At 41.5% G+C, this 22,327-nt stretch overlaps 1 protein-coding gene across 1 annotated transcript in view; it reads left to right on the top strand.

The window, feature by feature from the left end:
* Positions 1-22,327, top strand: part of LOC103365004 (protocadherin-15-like) — a 182,062-nt gene that overhangs the window by 48,071 nt on the left and 111,664 nt on the right. Inside the window, exons 9-15 of the mRNA XM_008292325.1 lie at positions 5,565-5,673; positions 8,071-8,183; positions 11,104-11,310; positions 15,155-15,289; positions 18,424-18,573; positions 18,688-18,779; positions 19,469-19,570. Coding sequence (XP_008290547.1) covers positions 5,565-5,673; positions 8,071-8,183; positions 11,104-11,310; positions 15,155-15,289; positions 18,424-18,573; positions 18,688-18,779; positions 19,469-19,570 — 908 coding nt within the window. The remainder of the gene's footprint in view (positions 1-5,564; positions 5,674-8,070; positions 8,184-11,103; positions 11,311-15,154; positions 15,290-18,423; positions 18,574-18,687; positions 18,780-19,468; positions 19,571-22,327) is intronic.

The raw sequence follows: 22,327 nt of genomic DNA, 5'->3' as shown, positions 1-22,327 counted from the left end.
TCCATCAAGAGAAGAAAAAACACTCTTTAAAAAAATGAAAGAGCATCGGCCATGCTCAGGTCTTTTCTCAAACAATCATTTTAGATCATTTAAGTAAATGTATGTTTATGCCTGCAGCATGATCTCCTTTATTAGGTTTACCAGAATGTGCACTCATCTATTCAATGCAGCTGTCTCTCAGGAGAACATTTTGACTGATTAGACTATTTCGCAGCCGTCCGACAATAGCTGGATCCAAAGAATGGAAGGTGGGTAGCTGGGAGAGGTAGGGATACGGCATGAATGGAAAGGACAGCAAAGAGCTGCTGTTCCTGTTGTACGAGAAAGATGGGGAGGTGAAGTGAGGAGAGGAACGAGCGAGGAGGAGAGTCAAGGCACTATAATAGTTTGAGTCCTAATCAGACTGATAAGATATGACAACCTCAGAGCCTCAGAGCCAACGTAACTATTCTCCCTCTGTGTCTTTCTGCCTCACATGCGCACCGAGCTGCCGGTCGTTTATGCCGAGGAGTCGGCTGTCAGGCCATGTTCACACATACGCTTCAGAAAACGCTGCTGCCTCTGCAACTCAGAAATTTATAGCTGTAAGGGAAAAACGGATTATTGAACAGCACCGTAAACAACCCGCCCAGGACCTGACCAATCATTTAGTTTATCATTGCGTAATACCGGCAATTGATTGGCTCCAAGTAGCATGAACAAAGCATCAAAGACCACAACTTTATTTCGTTGCTCTTTTTCTGAACTCAACTTCGCGGCACTGCAGTGCACTGCCTCGTGCAAATGGCCATCTGTTATTTTTTCATGTGATCGGGGAGTGTTGTATCTCTGTTGCACTCACGAATGTCTTGCCGTGCACTTTTCGCGCGGCTCTTCACCTGACACAAGGGCTCACCTGACCAAATAACCTCCGGGGTTTTTTCTGCCTCCTCTATTGATCTCCTCGCTGCTCCTGGGATCAGCCACCTGCCGGCACAGCTGCTGCTCATTTGCTCATTAGTTTCTCCACTATATATAAAAGGCAGTTTGGCAGCCGCCGTTGCTTCGTCGTTGCAGTGTCTGAGCTGTTTGTGTCTGCTCGGTACCTGTTGATGCTGAGTCTGCAGCATTTGCTTCCTTGATTATGTCCGCCTACAGTAAACCTTTGACAGTCCGGCGTGTAGAAAGCCCTTCAGTGTTACCTGCCCAACTTGCTGCATCTTCTCGGGGACCCACATTCTTGTCTTGCATCATTATGTGAGTTTGGTGATGCCAGGCTCTCCTTAACTGATCTGGTTTTGCTACACCAAAGCTTGGTAATTGCAGAGAGTTTGCCTACTTGCTGTATAATAACCCCAGTTGAGCATGAAAGAGGCAGAAAAGCAACGATATAAAACACTAAATAAAACAAGCCATTATACGACGGAGTATTAGGGCCACATTAAGAAAAGTATTTTTCCATAGACTTCGAGAATAAAGTCGTAATATTACAAGAATAAAGTCTTAACATTTAAACTACAGTCGTGACTTGATAATCCGACCCTTAACAATCTTAAAACTTGCTATCCGACAGGTTTTTAGGAAAAATGAACAGAACCCATAAAAAACAGCCTTAACATACAGACAGCCTTGGATTCTGACTCCGACATGACATTTTATGTCACAAATAAGGATAACAGTGTATTATCTGACTGAACAATCCCACAGATTGGCTACGTTCAGACTGCAGGACTTGATGCTCAATTCAGATTTTTTTGTGAAGTCTGATTTTTTGCGAGTTCGTTCACATTTCCAATTAAATGCGAATTCTATGTGATCTGCTGTGTGACCTTCATACGACCCAGAAGTGTCCCGCATGCACAGAAGAGGACACGACGTCACACGAAGTGAGCGTGCTCAGTGTTTACGGAAGTAAACACAGATGGTAACGGTGGAGCATATCCGCCATTAACCACCACCACCACCAACGAAACAGAACTGTGACCACTAACTAAACTAGCATCAGCAGCCAAGTGCTGTCTGTGCATTTTGGCCACTTCCATCCCATCGGAGCGCTCCCCCGGGGTGGAAGTGGTCGGAACGTGCACAGGCGCACCGGTCAGTTAGTCGTGAAATCCAGCATTGCGTAGTGTTCTGACAATACACTAGTTATTATAACAACTATAAACAATAAATATTAACAACAAAAATTAACAATAAATGAGCCTTCCAGCATCAAGCACTCCTTCTTCCGTCTTGACAATCCGACAGCCTTGCTAATCGACATAAAAGAAGGTTTTACATTTAGTGTCAGATTATCGAGTCACGACTGTCGTTGTTTTAGAAGAAGATTGTTGTAAAATGAGGGATGTGGAGCATTTCATGAAGTTGTACTTCAGTATTGGTTTCACAAACCAGGAGATACCTCATCTTTACCTGATTCTTGTAAAATTACAGCTTTATTCTCAGCGTCTGTGTGGCTTAATACTCTGTCGTACCATTATAATACCAACAGGCTTTGGCAATTAAACTTCCTATATCTCTGCAGAATAATCTAAATAATCATGAGCTGCACTCCTAATTCAACAAAGACACATGCCTGAGCACAACACCGGCGCTCTGACACTATTAAATGCACCCTCGTCAAAATGTCCTCTGTGCCGTCTCTTCTAATGAATAGCCATGAGCTATACAGCACAATGCAGTTAGTGCTTGCAAACAGGAGAAAGTGCAACGCGTACCCAACGTAGAGGTTGTCTAAAAGTTGATAAAACCTGATGAGAACTTTGACTGAAGAGCTGCACGTCTATATAGTCAGAAGCCTCTTTGATACCGGCTGCACAGCGTGTGTGAAGTGCTTTGCTTTTAGTGCTGTCTGAAAAAGAGCATAAGCACATTTTCTACACAAAGGTTGAGCCTTTCAGAACAGTTACAAGTGTAAAGGAACCTCATTTACATTGCTTTTTTAGCATTCTGAATAAAAGAGGTCAAACTCCTAATGGAGTGAATGATGAAGGATCGAAATGGTTTTCTGGATGGCAGGATGATCAAGAAATATATTGAAGCTGAATCTGTTGCATTCAAGTCCTTTGTCTTGGCCAACCCTTCTCAACCAGTTTCTGTTTACCAAGTTTTTTGCTACATTCATGTCTCATCTCCAGTCCTACAACCATGGCTAGAAGTAGACAGAATTTTAAAATGTCTTCTGACTCATTCGTAATGCCATATGTCGTAAAAATTTAAAAATATATATAAACAATGCAAAAAATCTGGAATCAACATGTACAACATTTTGCAAGTGCCCATACATGCTACCAATACTGGGAATAATGGCAACTCTACATACTATAGATATACGTTGATGTTTAGTTTGTTTCCCAGTTCAACCCAGTTCAGCCAACAGGTCCCAGAGGTTTTGTCATGTGACTGTTGGTCACATTCGAGTCGCTAATGGCTTCATGGTTACGCTGAGGAGCACAACGTTGTATTCATTAGGGACTCTGTTTATTGCAAATGGTTTGTTTTGGGGAAATTCTGATGAAATGTCACAATGTTAGGATGAAATTTGGTTAATTTTCCAGATAAATTCATAAGTCACACATGAATAATTCAAACAGAGTTGTCAGGTTGTTTCTAGTTCCTGGTTTCAGTAAACGTTAGGATTTTATTTCGTTTTATTAAAGAAAACAAGTCTATGGAGTTGTAAAACACAGCCTTTATCAATGATGGTATTAATAATCAGTTGTTTATAGCAGTGGTTCTCAAACTGGGGGTCAGGACCCTCATGGGGGTCCCCAAGATAATTTCAAGGGGTCGCCAGATCATTGTCAAAAAAAATAAAAATAAAGCCTACATTTATTAAATAAATGTGTATTAGGGCTGTCAAAATTACAAGTGTATACTTCTTCCCACTCCTTTTTTGAACTTGTTCATATTATGATTTGATTATGGGATATTATTTATTCTTTTTTGCTCTTTTTAAAATTATTGTCTTTTGTTTTTATGTATTTTTTCCCTTTCATTTGTTCGAAATAAATTCAATTCATTCATTCATTCAAAAGAATATTAACGTGTTAATGTAAAGAGACTAATCTGTGGAATTTACACATTGATTTTTGACACATGAACAACAAAGTTATTACTCAAATTCAATCTGCGGCGTCACGAACACAAACTGATGTTATCTTGGGGGTCGTGGCTCAGAAAGTTGGAGAACCACTGGTCTATAGTATCACACACGGTGCTGGCTGCTGCTTGCAAATCACACTTTTCTGATTCTTGTGCTGCTTTTGTAGCCTTACACTGTCGCCTCTGTTTTACCCATCGAGAGGCGACGTGTAAAACGTTGTCGGTAACAAAAAGTGTAGCGATACTATCACAGCGCTCTCAGTGACCCGGCCGTCTTTCTGAAACTCCCCTCCACTTCTTTCTTCTCTGCTGCATTCACATCTCTCACCGCTCCCTGTTTACCCTCAGCTCCTGGCAGATTCATCTCCCTTCTATATATTTACATCCTCTTTTACAGCACTTCATTACTCGCCATAACATCGCCTCTGTCTCCCTCCCTTCCTCCCTCACTGACGGGCAACAGGAGAGACAGCTTGGCCGTGCATGTCTTGTAGAGTTTAAGCATTGCAGGTGTACGAGCGTCCAATTGTGTGCAGCGTGTCTCGAGAGGAGAGCGCTCAATGCTCTGGAGCGCATTTGGAAGTCGGTGCTGTGTTGCTGCTCGTGCTTGGTTCTCCGTTTTATATGTTTAGTGACTGTAGATTTTATCCTATAGATATTTCTCTCCTCCCATTATACCAGCCACAGCATGTTGCACAGTCGTAAGTCAACATTATGGCCTGACCACATTCGCATACAGATGGAGCCACGCTTCAAAACTGGGTGTGTGTGTTTTTTAATGCAGTAGATAGACATAGAAACAGGTACAATATGCAGCAATAGAAATAGATCCTAATTTTAATTGTGGGCGATGACTTTTTAATTACTCTGATAATTCCTTTTCTCTTTCTGGCGTGTGCCCTTCGTGTGATTTAAAGTGTGCTTCGGTGTGTTTTTGCTAACAATTGATTTTGCTGTTGAACTCTCACTTGCTTTGCTGGCGTGCTCACAGCTTGTTGTTACATCAATAAATAGCAAAGCTTTTTCTTTCTTTCTTTCATACCTTAGAACAACTGAGTTGGACAGACAAGCAAGAATTATCTTTTTAAATTTTAAATGTAGCTTTTATATCCCTTCCCGTTTTAGCTGTCGGTTAAGGCGGCAGCTGTTTTTGTTGCAGTTGTTTGTTTTAAGCTAAGATTAGGATCTCTTATTACACAAATTAAAGCTGGCAGTGCGTGGTGGGAAGTTGAAAGTGTTCCAAGTTAGCTTGTTTGTCTTGTTTTTGTTTCTGTTCTTTCTTGTTTTTTTTACTCTAAAAAAAAAATGAAGCCAAACATTACGTTACACGCACAATGTCATTTTAATGTAAGTTGTCAAGAACTGTGTCCCGTCGTCCTCAGTGCCCAGAACAGCTACTGTCATATCTGCAGGAGATGCTTCCAGCCACATGGTTATGAACTGTTCACCTCTAATGCTCTCACTAATTTTGTCTCCAGATGAAAGTGAATCCCCTCAATGTGACTCCACCCATACAAGCTGTGGACCAAGACCGGAACATACAGCCTCCCTCTGACAGACCAGGGATCTTATACTCCATCCTCATTGGTAGGTTGACATTTTTGGGATTTAGATTTGTTGCCAGCAGAACATTATATACAGGGAGATGGCACACGTTAGTTTACTGACCACAGACTTGGCCTTATATATTAACTCTCTCAACCTCAAACAGTCTCTCGGTTTTTTCCCTCTACTGAAGTCCTTCATCTCTGAGAAACAGGACAACAATGGCTAGAAGTAGAAAGGACTCAAGGTGTCTTTTACGCTGCATGACATTAGACAGTAGTTTGGTTATTTATCTTTGAAAAACATTATAAACCTTGTGCTTTATATTCTGCAAATATGATACTATACATATATAGATTTTTAACAACTTGACTTTTTATTTGTCTTCAATCTGCTTTGTGTAAAAACAGCTGCAGTTCAGCCCAAAAGTCAGAAAATTTCTGTCAGCTGAATGTTGCTGAGTCACTAATCACAGCCGCTCTGAGAAGCACTGATTTAGTTTTTTATTTTTTATTAACAGAATCTAGCGACTACACACTAGCTTTTTTTTAAAAAAAATGTGAGACATCTAAAAAAAAAAAGGGATTTTAATGAATCATCACGATTTAAAGCTTAGATTTAGTTAAGTTTTCCAATCATGCATTGCATTACACAAATGAGTTGTTCAAGGACCGTCAGAAATTTGAGAATTTTGGTCATTTCATTTTTTCTCTTCGTTTTTTAAAAACCACGATTTGCGTTTCAGAGGATTACATTAATGCAACAGCGTTCATCAATCATGAGCAGGATTGTTCAGCAGCAATGTAGAGTCTCTATGTTATATGTGCAAAAAGTGTGATGACATACCCTCATCAATTTTTAATACAGTTCTCCAGAAATGTACTATGTTGAAATGACAGATTCTTTTATTATTCTAGCTGATCTCAAGCTTCTACAAAGGCATACACACTCTACCTGCTCGGCCAGGTGATGTGTCATTAAACTAGTTTTCTTGAACACGATGTTTATGAAACATTTAATATGTTTAAAGTGAAACAAAAGTCAAGCAGAGTCCCAAATTCTGTTTCCTTGAGTCAATCCTAATGTTCCACTCAAGAACAAAACATGTGTTTACATGGAGCAGATAGATGGAATCAGATTTTGTCAAATGCAGGTCATTTCCTTCACTGTTATATGTTAGAGTAGGTTTCTGTGATGGAGCCACTTAAATGTTTAGGTGCAGGATTAACTCGTCAGATTAAAATGTGAAGCAATTAACAGGATACTTGTAGCCAGTTTGCAAAGGATAAGATGCTACAAAATCACACAGATGGAATTATTTGCCCATTAATGCCCTATAAGTGCTTAAGTTGAAAGAGGTTTATGAGGGCAGCAGTTGCCTCAAGACGTCTTGATTACTGTTTGAATGCAGAGTCACAAAATGTGCATAGTCTGTAGAAATCTGGTGACATGACTTGGCACAGACTTGATTACATTTCCCAGACTCCTCCTGTGAAACTAATCTCTGTCTGAGTAAGGAATATTAGTGTGACGAATGGCAACAAAATCTGTCGGAACTTTGCACCTAATCCAGTGTTTACGATTTTAAAGTGAGTAAATGAATAAAAATAGCAAAATCCTTGATGGTCGAGGAAGAATAAATGTCAAAAGCAGTGGCATTATTTCCACTTCATCACACTGTGGAAATGAAAAAATGTTCTTTAGATGGCAAGTGATCAGGTTATTTCAGACTGTTGGGATGCCCCGGTACCCTAAAGGTCACGGTGGACACCATTTAACTGCAATTACCATGTTTGACCTTTTGTAGCACGTCATGCTCCGCTCACTCTCCCTGCATGTCTTCTCCACCTCCCCCACCACTATCAATAACAGCACAAATGAAAAATCCAGTAGTATATAAAAAACTAGGAACTAATTGTTGCCAGTGGAAGATGGACTGTGTATTCACTTGGGCCTGAATTTCCAGCCAACAGGAACCACAACATTCCTCAGTAGGAGCCGACAAATTAATGCTAGCTATCTGGGGAGGTAACAGACATACACAGAAATGCACAATTGAGAAGTGATCGTGCACATGTGCTGGTGTTGCTGCTCCTCTCACCAGAACTTGATTTCCCCTCTGAACAATACAGCACTTCACTGCACCATATATGTACGTATGTGCGGTACGTATGCGTGTGCATCCCTGCTTGTTGAAAGCCGAGATTAGAAAAGTGGGAGCAGTAGCCATACCTTTTCCCCTCCTTGCTTCCTTTTTTCTTTCTCCCATGACACACACCAAACAAACATATATCGATTCTTAAACCAATTACTGATGTTTCCACCTCTCTGTCTCTCACACGCAAGCTGATTTTGGTTTTGTAAGTGTTGTTTTTGCTTTTTTTCTTACTGTTTCTTGCTTTCTCTCTCTCTCTCTCTCTCTCTCTCTCTCTCTCTCAGGCAAACCGGAGTCCTTTGCTGATTATTTCAGCTTGAACAGAACCACAGCGGAGCTCCTGCTACTAAAGCCCATCGACAGAGAACTCTACCGCAGATTTGATCTGGTTATCAAGGTGAGAAACATTGCAGCTGCAAATACGGCAGTTTTAACACAATTTTCTTCCAGCATGTTTCTCATAGAAACTCAGAAGCAACCTGTCGCACCACTGTGTGGTGCTTTTTTTTTCCCTCCTCCTTCAAAAACTGCCTTTAACCCTCAGATATCCATGAAGCTGTTCAGCATTTCTGTACGTGTAAATGAAGACTGAATATTCCTCCTCAGCTTATTTATTTGGTGCTTCCTGGTGTTCGTCAATTACAAGTAGTCCGCCCTGAACATATTAAAAGGCAGTAACTGTGAAGCATTGGATGTTCTCCATGCTGTAGGTGCTTTTGTCTCAGTTAGGCCAGTAATGGGATTACCCCACCAAACATACATTAGGCTCCACTCTGCTGAAACTGAAAATGGAATTTCAGCTCTGTGGGATGTCCAGTGTTGTGCTGATCCATCCATCCACCCCAACCTATGCAGTTTTGTGGCTGTATACCTGCATTCCCTGGCCAGTTTATTAGATGCACCTGTAAAATCTAATGTAATCCAATACAGCAGCTCAGCCATGAATCTTCCTTTTACTGAGCTTCTACTTTTCAGTTTTGCTGACCTTGTCCAAACAGGGGGTAACCCTACTTTATGTTTATTATTCATTATTTAGGTTATATTGGATGTGTTTCTAACATTTTTTCCATGCCGTACAAGATGTACCTAAGAAAATATCTGTTGACGTGCGCATCGAATCGCCTCCTTTACTTCCCGTTGTAATGTTTAAAGCCACTAGAGGGCACTGTCAGGGTAAATCAAGCGCATGGATCTTCAGAAGCCGCTCACACCAGTGAGCTATGGGTGTTTTTTTCATCTGTGTATTGTCATGTTTTTTCAGATTACTCACAGGGAGGTTGGGAATAAAATATTCACTGTGTTTGTAATAGGCATGGACATTCCTCAGAACAAAGCTGAAAGAGAAAGCCAAAAGCCTCCCCCAGGCTTGGAGGGAGAGACGTGAGGCAAAAATACCGTGTGATGTATTTCAGTCAAAAATCATTCTCCTTTTCAAAGTGAAAACTCAGTCAAAACTGAGTCCATTGGCATGAAACAGTAAATGACATCATTCAGTGTGACTTGTAGATAATATCCCAGCTGTCCTTAGCAGCTGAATGTCTATAAATCTGCTGCAACATTTTGGATAGAAGTCACTCCAGAACTTCATGTTTTTAAGTTTTCAGTCATATAATACCTTGTAATAACTGGTCTGTGTGAGGTACGATCAAAAAGTTCAGAGACTGCCTACAAAAAGCAAAAACTCTGCCTGATTTCAATTTGCTGCCCTCCCCTTCGAAGTCCTTACCATGTGCAGGGGCTGCCCGCTCCCAGCACTCCTGCCACGCTTGAAAATCTCCCTGGAAGTCCCCTTTTGTAAGTGTGTTAAGCACCATCTGTGACGCACACTGGATCTTCTCCACTGTCAAAACACTGACCCTTCAACTTGAATTTGAAGAAGTCGCAGAGAGCCTCATCCAGCGAGCAGAGTCGAGGGAAGTGACGATAGTGTCGGTGCATGCACAAAAAAAAAAAAAACAACTATAAAGGTTTTCACTGTCCCGTTGGTGGGAGCATTACCTTGAGTCCATAGAGAAACCACAAATGCATACATGCAAGTGTTCACAAACGTTTGTGACGTACCTCTAAATGCTAACCGCGCAACATCCCGTGGAGTCCTGCACATGATCGTGCATATGACCATGCACTCTATTCATGAACAACTGGAACGGACTTTCTGATCACACCAAGTGCATTACTGGCTACATTACAAGCAGGAACTTTTAATTGCTGAAGATAAGATTCTGGCAAATCCTTTCAATTTGCCAGAATCCAGACAAATTTAGCCTGAATTAACGGGACTCAAACAAGAATTCTTGTTCATACCTGTGGAATGTTTGATGTTTGATCTTACTTTCTTGGTGGATTTAGTTCTTTCTCTCTTCATAGCCTATTGCTTCATTAACCTGTCTGTTGGTGACAGCATTTTTCCATCGATTAGATTAGCAATCATGCTGCTCTTGAAAAGATTTAAATTACCTGAGGACCAACTTTGTGCACAACCTGCCCTGTACACAGTTTTTTTATTTGCCCCATCAGTCTTACTAACAAAATAGAAACAACCCAGAATTGCTGTGCGTGGTGTCTTGGGGTAAATACTTTGTTTCATAAAGTGACAGACCGATAAAGTAACCTCACCAGTAATGAGTCAGCCTTTCCAAAAACTTTAATTTATATTTAACCTTGGGTGCGAGACATTGTTGGGGAGAAAATTGCCAAAGTCATTTCCTCAAATAAGAAAAGAAACGCACTGCTGGGTTGCTGGTAAATGTATTATTATATGTAATATAGAGAATAGAAGTGCATCATTGCAACTGGATAGAGACCTCTTCTGTCTGCCCCCCAAAGAAGAATAAGAATGACAGACTCTTTACCTCATGACTCGTTTGAATCGTGAATATGTCGTAAGTTCAAACCCTATTGTGTGGTTTTCCTACCATGTAAACTTCAACTCCCACAGTCCTTGGACAGAACAGCTTGTTACAGATGAGACCTTTAGCTTCGGTTACATTTCATAAATTTATGAAGGAGCCTCTTCAGACTGGAACTCCGAACCTTAGAAGACCTAAGAGCTCTATTATTGACTAAACATTTATGCAACTGATCAGAAATAGAAGATTAACAGATGATTAACATATAATAAAATGACAACCTGAGATCTAACAGTTTATTTTACTTTCACAACACCTATTTATTTATTATGCCCAAGATCCGTGCCATGTCTGTGTGTTGTTTTGTAAATCACTGTAAATACATGCTGCCATAGCAACAGGATCTGTGGCTGGTCAACTGCAAAAGGTTGACAACTAAAATGAACAATTATTTTCTGTCCACATTAGGCAGAACAGGACAACGGACACCCCCTGCCAGCTTTTGCCAACCTCCAAATCGAGGTTCTGGATGAAAACAACCAGGCACCCTACTTCCTGGAGACCAGTTACCATGGCTACATCAGCGAGGCATCACCGGTGGGAACCACCATAGCGACCACCACCAGCCTGTCTGCACCACTGGCCATCGTAGCTCTGGATAACGATGTGGAGGAGGTGAGAATAAATGCATACAGGGGAATGATTGACAGTAGAAGGGGAACAAGCTGCTGAATGCTCATGTTACTGACAAATCAAACTATACACGGTAGTCAGAGTAATGGAAATGTAAAACAGGACAATGCAGAAGTTGCTTTTTGATTTTTTTTTTCTGTGTAATTGTCATAGTTGTGGCTACTCCAACAGTTTATGATTTTTTATTTATTTATTTTTTTGCATTTACTTCCATTGTAGCTGACACCCGGTGACACACCTGTAGGTACCAGCTGACTTCATTCCTTCTATCCTCCCCTTCTTTGATCGAGTTCTCTAAATCTCGAGCTGATTGACATTAACAAGGACCGCACTGCTGACAACAAACACAAGAATAAATTTAGCATCGATACAAACGCTGATTGATCGGTGTTTGATGGCTGTGCAACGATCTACTGTAGGAAGTGGAAACTGGCTGCTGATTGGCCCGTCAAGCTTCCTGTTGTCATATTTCACATATTTCAAACAACGCTGACCAAGATTTGATGCCCAGAAATCACGGGAATTGTTGACACAATATGGGCTTGATTTTAAAAGGAGATCAACAAAAGCAGCCTTCTAGTTTCTAGAAAACTACGACTGTAGCTGGCAGATTTGATTAGCAGTGGGCAGTGAACTAATTAAGCTGTTTCTCAAAGTCTCCAGCTGACTTGTTGTGAAGCAAAACACCAACAAAAGAGAAACAAATTAGCCGTGCGTGGGATTGCAGCCTATATTGAAGTGGACAGACATCCTTTTAATCACTTTCTTGCACTTTTGTCTTAGCTTTTGGACAGACGAGAGTTGTTTTTGCTCCTATTACATTTTTTAAAGTCCTTTAATCCTTGGTACGTGCCAAAGAGCGGAATCTGGTTAATGTAGGTGCTTTTGTAGTTGAGACATGTAGAATAAGGTGAATAAATGCTGATGAAATACAATGTTACGTTACATTTGGGGGCTGCAAGGTGGCTCGGTGGTTAGCATTGTTGCCTCGTAGCAAGAAGGTCGCCGCTTCGCATCCTGGTGAGGACACCCAGGATCTTTCTACGTGGAATTTGCATGTTCTCCCCGTGCAGCGTAGGTTCTCTCCGGGTTCTCCGGCTTCCTCCCACACAGTCCAAAAACATGTTGAGGTTAATTGGTGATTCTAAATTGCCCTGAGTCAGCTGGGATAGACTCCAGCCCCCCCGCGACCATAATGAGGATTAGGCGGTGTATAGGTAATGATTACATTTGGTTAAGTTTCCACACATGAGTAGTTAAAGGACTTTTGGAAAGATCAAAATCCGGCTGTTATTTTTGTTTGTACATTTTCTGGCCCTTTTTAGTCGGTGTTGGGGTTCAGAAGGTTCAAAGACACGATCCTCCAAGTTCTATAGCTGTCCTGTACTGTCCACACATAGAGACTAAACTGCATCCACAGCTTGACAGGCCTATTTACAGTCACAAAGCTATGACTGGACTGTTTAGAGGAGGCTTTAAGCTCCCTATACACTGTGCTGCTGGTATATCCATATTTCCTGGCATAATAAGACGAAGCAGTTTTTGCACTCTGCTTTACCTTCGCGATATAAAATCCAGGTCTCAGTCGTGTAAATGGACCAGCTCTTGCCTCAAAACAAAATTAAACCATCATATCAACAAAAGCTTGCAGCATGGTGACAGTATTTAAACACACCATACAGAAATGAGGGATCGGTCAATTCAAGTGTCCATTTCCATCCTCCTTTTCGCTCTGCTGAATCTCTGCTTTGTGCCTTGCTTGCAGTGTGTGAAGTGCCCTATCTAATTTCCCTGGGAATCTGTATAGTAAAACCATTTCCCTCTTAAATTGCCTCTCAGTAATAATGTAAGAATTTACAGTGCTGCAACATTGTTATCGCCGATGCATTCCCCAGAGCTTAGTTTGTTTAAGATGTAGCATAGGCATTTTGACAAAAACAAGCTTTGGTTCATTGCTTTCTAAAAGACCCCAACAGCAGGGAATGGGCTTAGGGAGGATAATGCGTGTGTGTTCTGTGTGTGTTCCTAAGTCTTTGCGTTTGTGGCGGTTGATATACATTGAGGTATTTTTAATATTGCTAACCCTGGTGTTTCCTCCAGCATCAAGCAGCAACAATGATGATTAGTCCTAATTGCTTTTATGCGCCGTCCATCACTTTTTATCTATGCGTGTGCATCCGATTGTGTCTCCGACTCCGGTGTGTGTGTGTGTGTGTGTGTGTGTGTGTGTGTGTGCGTGTGCGTGTGTGTGTGTGCGTGTGTGTGTGTGCACATGCTTATTTATGACTCAATATCCACACCGGCTACATCGACAATATTATCAGCCCTCCTACCCTGCTGAGCCAGCCTTATCTGGAATGAGAGCTCCCTCACACTCACACACACACACACACACACACACTCACACACACGCACACGTATATATATACAGCACACACACACACCTATAGAAGAGATGACTGTGTAGGTAATGTCAGAGGAGGACTTGGATGAGGTTTGCCTCTCCATCACCGCACATGCACGGAACGCACACAAACATACAAAACATGTTTTTCATTCATATTCTGTTATCCAAGCACCTTCTGTGCATTCAGCTGTTTTGCATATGGAGTGTTTATGATGTTTCTCTACTGATTTCAACATTTTTCCCTAAATTTGTAACATATAATACAGTCGTGACTCGATAATCTGACACTAAATGAAAAATCTTCTTTTACGTCGGATAGCAAGGCTGTCGGATTGTCAAGACGGAGGTCCAGATACAAGGAGGGCTTGATGCTGGAAGGCTCATTTGTTGTTAATTATTGTTCATAGTTGTTATAATAACTAGTAGGGCTGGTCCCAATAGCACTTTCTGGTCTCTGGATATTCAGACCCAATTAATGATGAATATCAGAATATTCTGCGCAGTTGGGGGGCCACTTCCACCCCGGGGGAGCACTCCGACGGGGTGGAACACACAGGCAGTACTTAGCTGCTGATGCTAGTTTAGGTTAGCGGTCACAATTCTGTTTCCACCATCGGTGGCGGTGACGGTGGTGGCGGCGGCAGCGCCACTCCCCCGCCGCTGCCGCCATCCGTGTTTACTTCCATAAACACTGAGCACGCTCGCTGCGTGTGACGTCATCGTGTCCTCTTCTGCTCATGCGGGACACTTTTGGGTCGTATGAAGTTCACACAGCAGATCACATACAAGTCGCATTTAATTGGAAATGTGAACGAACTCGCAGAAAAATCAGATTTTACAAAAAAATCCAAATTGAACATTAAGTCCTGCAGTCTGAACGTAGCCAATCTGTCGAATTGTTCAGTCAGATAATACACCGTTATCCTTATTTGTGACATAAAATGTCATGTCGGAGTCGGAATCCAAGGCTGTCGGTATGTTCCGGATATTTTTAATAGGTTAAGGCTGTTTTTCATTGGTTCTGTTCATTTTTCCTAAAACTCTGTTGGATAGCAAGGTTTAGGATTGTTAAGGGTCAGATTATCGAGTCACGTCTGTACTTTGAATATGTTGTGACATGTGGAAAGAGGGAGAGAAAAGTGAACACCTGGGTTTTTGCCTACTTCAAAATTGCATTGTTTCCATTCATCAAGGATCCAAAACTCTGTGTATTCCTTTAACAGGTCTTGTTTTTACATCGCAACAGTTGTGACAGCACTTAACAGATTTAAATGCATTGCAACTGAATGAATGTGGGGCTTGTCACCAGTGGCTGAGCCCAATTATTCCTTCAGTGGGTAATTTAAGAATAAAAAAAAAGAAGATGTCAGTGTTAAAGCGCCTTCCCTTCACCTCTCTATGTGTCCTTCTCTTCATCAGACCCGGGATCCTCAGCTGCACTTCTCACTGGACAGTTACTCTCATCTTTTCTCTGTATCTGCCACCGGAATCAGACGATATCTCACCCTGGTGCAGCCCTTGGACAGAGAGACGCAAGACTCCTACACATTCACGGTACTCCAGAGCCTCGGTATTTTTGTGTGCATTATACACAAAGTGTTTGCACAAGAGGGAGACGGTGAGAGATGTGCGTCTGAATGCGTTTGAATAATGCCGCTCAATGCCCCTGATAAAACTGGTAGTATTGAAAAATGACTTTTATCTAAAGAAGAGATGAATACTGGAAGCAAAAAGGGAGCAAAGAAGTGGGAGGGGAAAATAAACAAGGCAAGAGAGAGATAGAAGAAAGAATTGTGAGCATTTTAACCCCATACCCAAGCTTGACTTTAAGCTATTTTACCAGTAAGAAGGAAGGAGAAGCGAGGAAGAGGTGAGGTGTGAGCAAAAGGTGGAGCAGAGAAAACACATTTAGAAATAACAGAGCGGGAGGTTACAGAGAGCACAAACAGTAGATAGACTGAAGATGAAAGGGAGGCAGAAATGAAGAGAAAGGGAGACGAAGATTGGATGACATGTGCATTGTCTTTGTGCCCTTTTTCTATACATGTAGAGTCTAAAATTACACTTAGCTCCACTACTTTTCAATACCGGATTGAATTTTCTGCCATAACAGTGAATTAGTTTGGCATGACGAGCAGCGCCTTCATTAACGATTGGATTCTTCTCAGTATTCAAGCCATTCCTCATTGCAGAAAAAGAAAAAAAACAAGACTTATTAGAGTACCTACTGTCCCTCCATCGGTTATTCCGCTATTGTCTGCCTGACTCTCATATCTTCTGTCTCATTGTACGTTTGCTCTCTTTTTATTCTTTTGTTGTTGTTCTCGCTCTCGTTCTGCCATTGTCCCTCTTTTATTCTCCATCTTAGCTTCTTTATTGGTGGGGCGCAGAGAGGCTGCCCATTGCCAAGCACATTATCTCAATGGGTGCGCTTCACCACATGACGTACGGCGATGTTTGCCTCTTACAGCAGCCTGTTGTCTGACACGTGCAACCTGGCAACGCTGGCCGTGTGAGTCCGTGCAACGTAATGTGGTTTGGCGTGCCCTTGAGTGTGCATTCAGCAATTTGGAAGTTAAAGATAAATAAAAGCAGAAGGTCTGTTGTATTGATTGAAAGGCAGAGGTGTACAGTAATCATCATGAAAGCCTTGAAGGTGAAATTAAACTGGATGAAGAGAGAGAGAGAGCGCGCTATGAGAAATGGAGAGGGATTTTCATTTGATGGAGTCAATCAGCCTCATGGCAGATGGTTTTGCGGAGAGGATTGGTATCAGTGAAGAAGCCTCTTCTCTCGTGATAGTCACTGTGTTTGGAATCCAGAAACATGAAACAATACATGTTTGCTTTTGTTAATTTTGGCAGCGTGAAGTCGCTGGTGGGAGACTGAAGTGGCTGTTAGAAGAGACAGGCAAAGAAAGCAGGCACAGAAGTCACAAAGCAAAATATGTAAAGCACAATAGCCTGCTTAGCCAACACCGACCCTCTGAATCACAGGCAGTTTCTGGGCGTTCTTTTTTGCAGCTGTCACATTTTTACTCACTGTGGGCTTGTTTTTCTCTGCATCTCTATTGAAACGGCACAGCCATGGCTACAAGTATGATGAGGTAGTAAGGTGTTGTCTGTGCAGTTGTAATCCCATAAATCATAAAAAGAATAAGAAGAAATGCTTAATTTTAATCTTTTTTTTGGAAGCGTTTTTAATTTTATGACATGTGCTCTGTGTAAACACAACCTGCAGTTCAGCCCAGTACAGCTTGAGAGTCAAATTATTTTAATTTAGAATAAAAATATACTTTCAAGAAGTTGTTTTATACAAGGGACACATGATTAGTTAGAATATCATTTTGTATTATATTCATACAGGAATCAAAATGTCCTGTAACCTGGTTGAATTTAAAACAAACTAAGTGACAAACAAATTGCTCATAATGTTTGGGATTTCAAACCTAAGGTGGGAAAACGTATTTTCCTAGAGGTTCAAATAGTCCTTGATCTGATGCAATGTTCAGAGAAACTATTTTTTGTGGTATATTTTACAGTAAACATGGAACCCAATGTGCACCAAATTCACAGAATCACCCCCCTACGGTTTTGTCACTGCTGTTGGTCACAGCTGAGTCACTCATAGCTTTATTTTTGCTCCGATGACTTTTGAATTTTGAGGTTTTTACAGAATATGGTTAGAGCCAACAAATCCTTTTTGGTGAATTTTTAAATGAGACGTGTAGAATACTGTGAACTTGATGTAATAATCATGATTTTGAGCGAGCTTTTGGTTAATTTTCTCGACGGAACCGCGTGTCACAGATGGAGGAGGTTGTCAGCTCTGGTAAATGATGTAATTTGGTAATTTTTCTTTTTAAAAAGTCATGAAATATATTTGTTTATTTACCTAATTTGACTGAACAGCTAAACCATCTCTCCGGCTATTTTAGTGTTTGACTTCTGTCTCCCGGCCGCTGATGTGAGGAAACATTTCAGAAAATCTCCACATGATTAGATTGAGATGTTTTTAATTGGAAAGCAGCAAATTCTTCTTCTTTAAGGAGCAGCTCAACATTTTGGGAAATAGACTTTTTTTTTTTTTTTCGCTTTCTGGGTGAAAGTTAGAGAAGAAAATCAATAGAGCTCCCATGTCTGTGCGCTAACAAATAGGCTTGAGCCTGCAGGGGGCTAGCCTCATATTTACTGTATTGAGTCGTATCAGTCGTAGGTGTGAGAAAGCGAATGAGCGTATTTCCAAATGCTGCTTTCTATTGGTTCTATACATTTTGAATGGAATTGATGTTGTATTTAACTGAAGGTCATGCGAATAATTACTGTGAGCCTCTGTGTGTGTGTGTGTGTGTAGGTGAGATCCGTTAGACAGCCGGGACAGTTTAGATCAAAGAATTCCCAGAGTTTTTTTTTTTTTCAATTGCACCCACAAGAACACATAAATAAACCCTGGCACACAGATTTAAGGTGAAAAAGCACAAAGTCGCTGCACCTCAAAGGAAACAAGGAAACAAACAGACAATATCAAGATGTCAAGGACGTATTCAGCGCACAGTCCGCCCACCTCCCCCCCCCACAACCTCACCAGGCTTCTCAAAATCATAGCTCTTCTACAAGATGGAACATTTTATGTCTTTGCTCTGTTTACATTGTTCTTTTTTTCTCTTCTCCGCGTGCGCGTCTCTTCAGCTTTTAGCATCAGACGGCGTCCAGCAGAGCCTCCCCGTCACCGTGACGATAGCGGTGTTGGATGCTAATGACAACACTCCAACTTTTCCTAATGTCTCGTATAACGTCAACCTGTTCACCGACATGATGCCTGGAGAAACTGTGTTACAGGTAGACACTGTCACACACACGGGTTAACAACACACTTGTAGTAGCAGCAGGAACATATTTGATTAAAGCATGTGTCGGTGTTTGTGACATGTTTGAGTGTTTCTCTCTCTCTAGTTGTCAGCAGTTGACTCCGATGCAGGTCCGAACGGTCAGGTCACCTACCGGATCTTGGCTGGGGACCAGGGGCAATTTCTTATCAGCAACAGGTGAATGGATCCCTGGCATTGTTTAGATTGTTTTTATTTTACTTTAACAGTGAAAGAATAAGAAGTTTGACATTTGGGAAATACAATTGAGTTATAAAGGAAAGCCCACAGTCCTGTCAGTAGCCAGTTAGCTCTGTATGAATGCTAAAAACGGGGGAAAAGCTCGCCTGGCTTCATTTAAAGGTTAAAAAAAAAAGTCTCTGAGTGTAAAAGTGGCAATTTGTGGTTTTACAGGGGAGTTATGTAGAAGACTATCTCTCAGTCACCTCCTGAAGTCTTGTCGTGACCTTAAGGTTGCCAGGCAACCAGCAGAGACTGACTCTCTGCAAGAAAGTGCATTAAGCATATTTGCTCAAATGTCAGAGTATTTCCTAAACTAATTCTACAAATCCGCTTGCAAAACTACACAAAGTGCCTCAGGTAAATGGATGTACTGATTTCTGTGTGTGCGTGTGTGTGTATATGTATGTGTGTGTTTTTAGGCATTTCATTATAGGACCAACCATATATTGTTAGACTGTTAAAACTATCGTGTTAATTAACTGCCACGTTCAAAAAGGGTGACGATGAGACAGTTGGTGGTGTTTGTAGATTTTTGTGAATAAGCCAAGGCGGTGAGAAAATAAACAAGCTGCGGTGTGAAATCGTGGTGAGCGTTCATAATCGTGTAAAATTAACTGTTTTCACAGCACCGGGGTCATTACTGTGGCGCCGGGTGTCGAGCTCACGGTTGGGCGCAGCTACGCTTTGACTGTAGAAGCCATGGACAACGGCCCTGTACCTCAAAGAAGGTGGGAGGCTTTTCTCTCTGCATTTTTTTTTCCTCTTGTCTGTCTGGAGCCAAGGCTTGAAAGGTCATCAGCTTTCCAGAGCGCTCACACTCATTGTCAGACACGCCACAGCGCTGTCTATCACCCCCTCTTTGTTACTCCTTCCCTGCCACTCTCTCCATCTGTTTGCCATTTTCAGGTGAGTCGTTTTCATTTTTTTTTTCCCCCCCCTTTTTTTTCTGGAAAATATGGTGAATTCTAGCTTTAAATTGGAAAATGGCTGGACAGGAGTCTGAGAGGAAAATGGGAGAATAGAAGAAGCGAGGCACGGTGACATAAAAGTTTGCCTCGCTATCAGATATCCTCCTCTTGAGAACAGAAAGAATACTATACCATCCATATTTCAGAAATGGGACAAATGCAGAGACATGTAGCATCCAAATAAAACACCACAGAGAGTAAAAGAAACACAATACACAATGGCCTGTTGTATTCTAAAGAATAAAAACAAGGTCTGATTTGATAAGGTGACATTTCATTTATTTTTTTGTTTTCCCCGGCCTCCTGTCTCCTGCTTTCTGCCCCTCCATCTCGACTTCATGAATTAAATCAATAAGAAGCCGTAACTTTGAGCGTCTCACAATTTCAGGCTGTTCCCCAACTCGTGTTATTTCATGCAAAAAGCAGCTGCCCCTACTATTTTTTGTAAACTCTGAGCGTATTGATTTGGTAGCAAAAGTCTGGGCAGAGAGCAGTTAAACTGTAAAACATTTTAGTTTTAGGAGTTGCCATGCAGTATTTGAGAACAGAAGCAAATCCAGGGATCGAAGCGTTCACCCACCGGAACACAGTCAACCCACATTGCGCCATAGATTGATGCAGGAGCTGCACTAGTAAAGAGTTTGATTCCTTGAGAGTTTTTTTTTTTTTTTTTCTCCTGCTGCACTGGGCTTAAACTTGACTCAAGAAACATCATAGAAACGGGGACTCGCTGGGGACAAACCGTGAGCTTTTGCAGGTTGCAGTCCAGCCAACACCTTTTGATGCATGTTGTCCCTCTGCCTGCTTTCTGTTGTCTTGTCTTGTTGTATATCATCAAACACCGAAGCACGATGAACAAAACATGCGAGAAACCGGCATCGGTGGGGGAAAGCAGCCTGTTGTTTTCTGATACTCAAAGCACACTTGGGTGTAGTTTCTTTGTGTTTTGCACTTGGGAGCAGCTCAACAAAAGGATAAATTAACACTCCGACGTCCTTGCAGAAAGGACAAACAAGCTAAACAAGTCCTTGCTCCACAAACAAGGAACAAAAGCGACTATCGGTTACAGACGCACATTTAATCGAGATTTTTTTTTCTTTCTTTTACCTAAAAGTGTGAGGAAAAGGCACAGCGCGGTGCTGAGGTGACGATCGCTCACTGGGTTGGACTTGTGTGATAGGAAGCCAATTTTATAAGTTGATATAGGCTGAACTGGTCAGCGGGGAATATTTCTTCGTCACCCTGTGATTACATGGAGGCACACTCGAGGATGTCACTGAGCGGTTAATTTGAGCTGTCAGTGGCCAGTGGTGGAGGTTTCTGTTCTGTTCAGGGTACTGACAGAAATGTAATCACATTTAATAAACTCCCCTGACACCTGATTAAATGTTGGAATATAGAAAAAGAAGTATGAACGTTTTGCATATGGCAGGGGAGCGCCGGACACTCCGAGTAAGTGTCTGTGCCGAAGATGTAAATACGAACCTCTAAGAGCCGGCTGTAATCATTCACACTGGATATTAGGAAATGCCATCTTCATGCCGTTTCAGTGAAATTGTTGAGAGACTCGCAGCTCTCATTCCGTGCAAATAAACAGAACATTCTAAAGGTTATCTGAAGTTAATACAAAGCTGCAGCGGTCGGACTTAGATAGTTCAAGTGGGTAACTTCCAAAGCAATAGTTTCTTCAGTGTTTCCGCAGTGACTTGTGGTGGAGGAGTGGTAGTAACACAAAGAGGGATTTATGTTCTGTACAAATACATCCACCGGAGGTGTAGACTTGAGCTATGTGGCTGAAAAGTAATTTAATGCCTGGAAATCTGCTCAATTACTCTGAATGTAGGCAAAGGATATGATTTAAGAATGCATTTCTCAGAGCTGCATCTGGCACGTCCATGAGTTCCGCTTGCTGGTGTCATCAGTTCTTTCTCATCTGCTCTGTGGAAAAGGTGGAAGTGAAAAGTAAGAAGATGCTGCACTAATTGGGTGACTACGTTTCTTGCCAAACAAACAGTCTAAGAGCCGACTGCTTTTACCCTAATTCAGGATGTTAATCTACCAAATAGCCACCAGTAAATGCCCACAGGGCTCGAAATCTAAGGCGGGTTTTCGGCCACAGAAACTGGTCGACTCGGTGTGTCATCGGCACTTTAAAATCAAATTCCAATTGAATTTTAATTGGGTACATTTTGCTTCATGTTTGAAGGTATTTTATCAGTAGTTATGAAAACTAATCATTAAATTTACTAAAAGTTCTCAGCATCTCAGGCAATCAGAAGTCCAAACTATATAAAGCAACACAAATTAGGTTTCCTACAACAGTTGACTGTCCTCGAATGCACCCAAATTAAATCACCCGACAGTGTGGTAGTAGAGTAATCTAATTGAACAACGCCGATAACATCTTATCTATGAAACAAATGTCCGTTGCTTACATTTAATTCTATATCTGTGGTTATCTTTATTGCAGTAGATTGCTTTCTCCAACAATATTTGTCAGTCATCACGAAAACCAGA

This window comes from Stegastes partitus, unplaced genomic scaffold (genome assembly GCF_000690725.1).
Source record: "Stegastes partitus isolate 25-593 unplaced genomic scaffold, Stegastes_partitus-1.0.2 Scaffold802, whole genome shotgun sequence".
NCBI classification, from domain to species: domain Eukaryota; kingdom Metazoa; phylum Chordata; class Actinopteri; family Pomacentridae; genus Stegastes; species Stegastes partitus.
This window is presented reverse-complemented; position numbering and strand designations above follow the sequence as displayed.